The sequence below is a fragment of the Engraulis encrasicolus genome, chromosome 10 (assembly GCF_034702125.1).
Source record: "Engraulis encrasicolus isolate BLACKSEA-1 chromosome 10, IST_EnEncr_1.0, whole genome shotgun sequence".
Lineage (NCBI taxonomy): Eukaryota > Metazoa > Chordata > Actinopteri > Clupeiformes > Engraulidae > Engraulis > Engraulis encrasicolus.
The window spans coordinates 48,861,643-48,869,142 of record NC_085866.1 but is presented as its reverse complement, the minus strand read 5'-3'; the positions used below and the strand labels follow the sequence as shown (position 1 = coordinate 48,869,142).

Here is a 7,500-nt window from a genome sequence, read left to right as displayed (position 1 = left end):
AATGAAAATGATATCCGAGTTATAAATGATTGCTATTATTAAAAAATGAGGTCATAAGACCCACATTGCGTGCCAACACTCCAAAAAAACATCGGCATCTGACCAACTGACCTATGTACCAGTGGATCAACCAACAACAGTGGTATTCTGTATAGTGCACTGAATGTGTACAGTGTATACAGTTGTATACACGTGACTTAAAATCTATCGCTCTCTCTCTCTCTCTCTCCCTCTCTCTGAATCAACCATTGATTATAGAGCTTTATAAGGTTGCATGCACGTGACTAAAATCTCTCTCTCTCTCCATTTCGCAGGGACCCTGTTCAGAGATGGCAGCCTGCTCCGGGCTCCAAGGCGGCCATGTTGGTGAAGGTGAGCAGTGGCAGGACCCAGTCGCCCGGACCCACTAGCGCCCTACAGCTCCTCTACGCCCCCAGCGGCAGCAACAGCAGCAGTGCAACCAAGCCCCTCTACCAAGCTCACAGCAGTCCCTTCGGAGCCAAGATGTCCCTCCCCGCAGACCCCAAGCAGGCCTACCATCTCAAGAAAGACAGCGGTGGTGGTGGTGGTGGTGGTGGTGGAGGTCACGCCTGCCTGATCATGCCCATGAGCGCGCCAGCCTTCGTCACCCCGCAGCGCTCGCAGGCGGGCACGCCCCGGCCCTCCTCGCCCCAGTACGGCGCCACGGCCCCCATCTACGACGAGCCTCCCATGGACCCGCCCATCTACGACGAGCCGCCCGTGGAGATGGAGGTGGAGGGGGCGCACCTGCTGAACCGCCGCGGCCGTTCACCGCCTCCCAGCGTCGGCCTCTACTCCCCCAGCCACAGCCTGCCCAGGCTGGGCCACGGCTCTCAGCCCAAGCTGCTCCAGTACCCGGCGTCCCACCTGGGGGCAGGCAAGCACCGGCGCAGCCCCTCCGCCACCGAGTACAGCCCCGCCGGGCGGGAGTGCATCAAGCACATGGTCAACGTGGATCCGGCCGTCAACAAGCAAACGGGCCTCATCGTGACCCACCACCACCCGGCGGCCGTGGTGGTGCCGTCGGCTCCCGAGTCGGCCACCTTGCAGAGCCAGGAACGCTTGCTGCACCACCACCAGCCCCACCAGCCCTTATCCGTGCTCCAAGCCCAGAAAGGAGGCGGAGGAGGGCACCAGCGCGAGCCCAGCCTGGAGAAGAAGCACTCGTGGAGGTTACTGGAGGCCGGCGGAGGCCTGATGAAACGCTCCGACAGCGGTGGTGGCGACGGAGCGAGGCACAGCCGGCAGAGCAGCCTGGCGTCCCAGCAAGAGTACCCCGGCCCGGCCGCCATCACCTACCAGGACTCCGGGTACTCCACGGGGCCCTCGCCCAGCCTGCGACGCAAGAACCGCAGACGACCCCCCGGGGGCCTTACCGGCTTAACCGGGGGAGGAGGAGGAAGCATCGGCGGACTCCCAGGCGGCCTAAGCGGCGGCCACGGACGTCCAGGGTCGGTGGGCAGCGCCGGCGAGCTGAGCGCCCTCAACGACAAGCTGATGGCGGAGATGCGCTGCGCGGTGGTCAGCCGCTCCAACACCATCCACGGCAGCAAAGCCAGCCTGGACACCGAGATGGGCTCCGACGGTGGCACCATGGGGACGGGCTCCTCGGGGGGCCCACGCGCCCGCACCCCGCTCCAAATGCTGCACAAGTACGCCAGCGGCGGCAGCGGCGGGAGCGGAGGAATGTGCGTGATGGGCGTGGGCGTGGGTGGCTCGTCTCCGTCGCTCCGCGGAAGCTCCAGGGAGGACGTGAGGGCGAGTAACCGCTCGCTGTACAGGCCAACGGGGGGAAGCCAGGCCGAGTTGCCCCTGTCGCCACTGGCTGCGGAGGCGGCGGCGGTAGCCATGGGAGGAGGGGTCAGGCAGAAGAGGACCTACGAGAAGGTGGACTCACTGGAGAAGAGCATCACCTCCCAAACCAGCCTGTCCTCTGTCCCCGAGCCACCACACACACCCTCACAGGTACGGGCTGGTGATGGGGAAAAGTGTGTGTGTGCAAGTGTTTGTGTGCGTGTGTGCATTTGGGTGTATTGTCATTTTTGGCATGTGTCTATTTTTGTATGTATGCAAGAGAGTGTGTGTGGGTGTGTGTGGAAGGGGGTTTGTTATTTATGCCATGTAATCTTGCTGACTATAAATTAATGCAATCTATTTTTGTTATGTGTAGTCATGACAGTAGGTGCGTGCGTGCATGCTTCAGCTGTGAGGTGGGTCTGGCCTCATGTGACTGGGCTGTGTGTGTGTGTGTGTGTGTGTGTGTGTGTGTGTGTGTGTGTGTGTGTGTGTGTGTGTGTGTGTGTGTGTGTGTGTGTGTGTGTGTGTGTGTGTGTGTGTGTGTGTGTGTGTGTGTGTGTGTGTGTGTGTGTGTGAGATGGGTTAGGTTCATTACTGCAGGTCAGCTGTGCTAGGAATGTGACACACACACACACACACACATACACTCACAAACACACACACACACACACACACATACACTCACAAACACACACCTTTTCATCACATCTTCATCTTCATCAGAAGTATTTCCTTATTTTGCTATTCAGCTCTTTGTGTGTGTGACTGTAGCTGCTCTCAATTTTGGAACATTTCATATTCTCTCTCTCTCTCTCTCTCTCTCTCTCTTTCTCTCTCTCTCTCTCTCTCTCTCTCTCTCTCTCTCTCTCTCTCTCTCTCTCTCTCTCTTTCTCTCTCTCTCTCTCCCTCATTCCATAGTTCCCTTGATCTTCCCTTTTTTCTGTTATGAAGACCAAAAAAATCGTGTGGAGGCAGAAAAAAAATAACAAAATGTCTGTCTCCATCCTGTCTGATTTGAAACAATGCAGTGGAGAGAAAGCATCTTGCCCGGCACTTCCTGACTGCCACAGCCACTCGCCACACTCGGGGCAGGATTAAGGTGGCTGGGGGCCCTAGGCTGTAGCCTGCTCCTGTAGCCCCCCTCGAAAGGCAATTTTTGTGACAATATTACATAGTCGGTGTCATAATTCCAAGACAGGGCTTAAAGGTGCACTGTGCAGGAAATGGTCAAAAAAGGTACTGCAACTATGCTGCTCATTAACACTGGGTTGCCTATTGCCAAAATTGATCTTTTCATGAATGTTTACTGAATAATAAACTAATATTTTCTCTAGTATGGCCCAAGTACAGTCATTTTTGCTGCTAAAAATGTGTATCTCTGGAAATTCAAAATGACTAAAAATCTTACAAAGTACACCTTTAAGGATGGTCTGCCAACTGTGGAAACGGGTGCATTTTTCAATACTGCATCTTGTCACAATTGAACAATTATTGAATTTGTCACCACTTTTGGTCCCAATCGGGGGGCCCCTGGCAGGTGGGGGCCCCTAGGCTGCAGCCATATCTAGCCTGTGCATTAATCCGGCCCTGGCCACACCAACTGCTTTGTTCCATTCCAGGAAAAGGAGTTGTGAACGTGAGCTTCTCCTCCTCTCCTCTCCTCTCCTCTCCTCCCCTCCTCCTCTCCTCTCTTCTCTTCTCTTCCCCTCGCTCTTCCTTCACATCACGTTTCCCTCCCAGATGTGTTGTCCTCTTCACTTCACTTTTTTTTTTCAAACTGGGAATTCCTAATTAGTGTACGGATGTGAAAGTGTCTGTGCGTGTGTGCATGTGTTTGTGGGTGCGTGAGTGAATGAGTGCGTGTTAGTGCTGTGTCTTGACTCATTTCCTACATTCTTCTTGTGTGTGTGTGCATGTGTGCATGCGTGCATGTGTCTGCGTGTGTGTGTATATGCATGCATGCCTTTGTGCGTGCCTGCGTGTAAATGCTTTGTGTCTTGTGTCTGCTCATATCCCACATTCGTCTTGCATGTGTGTGTGTGTGTGCATGCATACGTGTGTGTGTGTGTGTGTTTCTCATTTCCTATATATGTGTGTGTGTGTTTCTGTACTCATTTCCTACATTCTTCTGATGTCTGTGTGTGTGCATGTATGTGTATGCGTGCGTGCGTGTGTGTGTGTGTGTGTGTGTGTGTGTGTGTGTGTGTGTGTGTGTGTGTGTGTGTGTGTGTGTGTGTGTGTGTGTGTGTGTGTGTGTGTGTGTGTGTGTGTGTGTGTGTGTGTGTGTGTGTGTGTGTGTGTGTGAACGCGTGTGTGCTTGTGCACGTGGGTGTGTGCACACGTGTGAGTGTGTGCGCAGGTGCGTGCGTGTGTGTGTGTGTGTGTGTTGCACTATATGTGTCGTAATGCTTTGTATCTGTCTGCTGCTTTCCTAAACTCCTCTCCTACAGTAAGTGTGTATTTGTTTGTCTGGTGGCGTGAGATGCGCTGTGGCCTGATTGTTGGTGATCGTGGCACGCCACGTGTTCTTCTGAAGCTGGCGTGGAGCTAATTTTGGGGTTTGTGTTGGTTGAGGTTCTTCTTGTGCATATACATACTGCATAGTGTTATTTTTCTCTGTCTCCTTCTGGGTACGCAGAATTGTTATTTTGTTTCGTTTTTTTCCCCTTCTTCATCCCTTCTTCCTCTTCTTTACCTCTTTTTTTCATCCGCACAAGCTGCATCCTCCCCCGTATACGCTGGAAGGCCTGATCTTCCACGGGGATTTAAAAAGAGACAGAGAGAAAGCTAGGAGGGTGGAAGAGAGAGAGACAGACAGATAGGCAGAGAAAGACAGAGAAATACAGAGAGAGAGAGAGAGAGAAACAGACAGACAGAGACACCAGAGAAAGAGAGCGAGACAGAGAAACATCAAGAGATAGATAAAGAAGAACAGAGAGAGATAGAAAAGGGAAGAAGACGCAGAATAAAGGAAAACAGGCGATCCACTGGAGCTGATTGTTCATGCAGAATGTGCTTTGAAGAGTGCGTATGCGTGGACATGCAGTAGCATATATGTTTGTGTGTGTGCAGATGTGTGTACATGTGTGTGTCCATGTGTGCATGTTTCTGTGTGTGTGCGTGTTGGCTACATGTGAGTGTGTGTACACGTGTGTGGGTGATTGTACGCGGCGAGCACAGCAGAGCTTTGAGGGTGGCGAATGCCGCATGGTCCTTTAGGTGTCACAGCCCTGCTCAGACAGATCAGCCATGCTTAGTCACCTCTGGAACACAATATAGGAGAAGAGAGAGAGAGAGACTGAGGACAGAGAGAGGAGTGAGAGAGCGAGAGAGAGAGAGGGAGAGAGAGAGAGGGAGAGAGAGAGAGATGGAAGAGGAAAAGTGGAGAAAAGAGATAAACATAGTGCATGAGAAACTGGATGAATAGAAAGAGGGTAGAAGAAAAATAGGAGGAGAGATGAGAAATGAGAGAAAGAGAATAGAAGCAGGAGGTGAGGAGAACAGAGATGGGAGGAGGAGTTTGGAGAAGGAGGAGAAAGAATTACAAGATGGCAGAGGATGAGATGGGTAGGAAAGAGAGGAGACCAGAGAAAGAGGAGAGGAAGAGGAGAAAGGGAATAAGGCTGCACAGGAAGAGACAGAGAAGGACAGAGAGAAGGAGATGAAGCATTGTTGTGTTGACCTCTCCTCAAGTACTGTAGCTCTCAGGTGAGTTTCCACTGGGAGGGAGGGAAAAAAGAAACAAACGGAGCAGTGAGAGGCAGGAGAGGAAGTTAAGAAAGTAGTAGTGAAGAAAGAAAATAAGGAATGACGATGAATTGTACCCATTGAGAGTATAAAGAAAGATAGTACCTCACCCAATGTGAAGGAGTTGACCGAGTTCATCAGATGAAATGTTACTGTAAGAAGGCACTCTGCCTCCCAGTAATGAGAAGGGAACTGGGATGGAGAGATGACAGAAGTAACAGTAGCCAATGCAAATGATGCTCTATGTTTAGATACAGCATAGGTAAAGGCTGACAGGTGGAAAGTACATCCCATTTCAGACAGAAATGACTGTCAGGGAATGATGATGACACATCGGAGGTTATCACTTCAGACAAAAAAGACACGGAAGAGAGGAGGTGAAACTGCACTGTAACTAGCGTTGCACATGATGTTATTCTTAAAAGAGAAGGAGAGAGTGAGGAAGGGATGGTGGGAGGGAGGTAGGGAGCGAGGGAGAATAACAGTCTTCACCATGAGAGAGGAAGAGTGAGAAATAAATGATTGCGGAGGAGGGAGAGGAGGAGGACAGACAGACAGACACAGCTGAAGACAGGGTGTTGTGCTTAACAGGGAAAGAGAGAGGAGGAGGGTGAAGAAAAGAGAGAGAGAGAGAAGGGACAGAGAGCAGGGTTCCCGCGGGTTATTAAAAATATTAAAAAGGCATTGAATTTAGTTATCCAGCATTAAGAGCATTAATAGCATTGAATTAGCTGTTAAAAGTCGGGAATTTTTTTCACTGCGGCATTAAATTTTCAAAAAACATTTCAGTGTGCAACCTAAAGGACTAAGTTTTTTTTTCATAATGAAGATGACGCACAGAACGTCAATACCCATGATTAGTTGTAGAACGCTACTGTAAACACAAATCTAGAGTGCAGCGGCGCCATTTTTTGATGAGGTGAGGTGAAGAATGGGAAAGTGCCGGTTTAACCCCAAGTGGCTGCAGGATCCAAAATACTTTTGGGTAAAATCTGTGCCGAATGACCGCGAGGCGTGCTGCACACTATGCAAGAAAACGTTTACGCTGGGCTTTTTTCATAATGAAGATGACGCACAGAACGTCCATTCGTTGCACTGTAAACACGCGTGCACAAACCTTGAGTGCTGCAGCGACAACGGGAAGTGTAGCATTAACAATTATCTATCCTCGACGTAGCGCACAAGTATTTTTTCCACTAACCAGCAAAGTTTTATTTGTGCCGTCCAAGCACCAGTTGAACTCGAGAAGCAGGTTGTGATCAAAGCCACACCCCCTTTATATTTATTTCATTGTGTTCATGCAAACAGTGGAGAACTGACGTGGAGTGTTACCGGTTTTCTTGGGGTATTCCTTGTAAGGCTATTGAACGTTGTGAAGCAAACTTAAGGAGCAGTCAGAAATCCACCGCTGTCATTTGTAGCCATTTCAATTTCATGACAAAGCTGTGTTACAAACGCAATTAGACTTGGCGAGACAGACCTATCGATTGGTCGCAACTAGTAGATGTATCACAAACGACCACCGACATTAATTAACACACTCTTGTTTGATGAGCTCCTAAAAGCGTTAGCAGAAAACAAGGCGACGTCATGCAACATTTAGCCTCTTTTTAAAATCTTGCATTGAATTTTTGAGGTGGCCAATAATAACCACAGACGCGTAACCGCGGTTAAATCACACACGGCTACAGTGCACTCCACACACCAACGCGTGGGCACGCTATACCTGTTGGTAGCAAACTTGACTCGTATCAAATCCCGTCTCTGAACTATTTCCCCTTGCTGTTCGGAAAAAAGACGACTACTTAGTTGATCTTGTTTTAATCGATGCGCTGCTAAACCAGGAGACCTGACCCATCTATGAATAGGGGGGCTCACGGCGCATTTCCTTACTGAATCATGCCCAGATAATGCATACTTCCCAGAATTGCGCAT

General features: G+C 50.4%; 1 protein-coding gene across 3 annotated transcripts in view; it reads left to right on the top strand.

Moving 5' to 3' along the window:
• The window catches only part of arhgap46b (Rho GTPase activating protein 46b), a 196,752-nt gene that overhangs the window by 124,619 nt on the left and 64,633 nt on the right, over positions 1–7,500 (top strand). For all 3 annotated transcript variants that reach the window (XM_063209164.1, XM_063209163.1, XM_063209162.1), the window contains one exon: positions 315–1,986. In XM_063209164.1, coding sequence (XP_063065234.1) covers positions 315–1,986 — 1,672 coding nt within the window. The remainder of the gene's footprint in view (positions 1–314; positions 1,987–7,500) is intronic.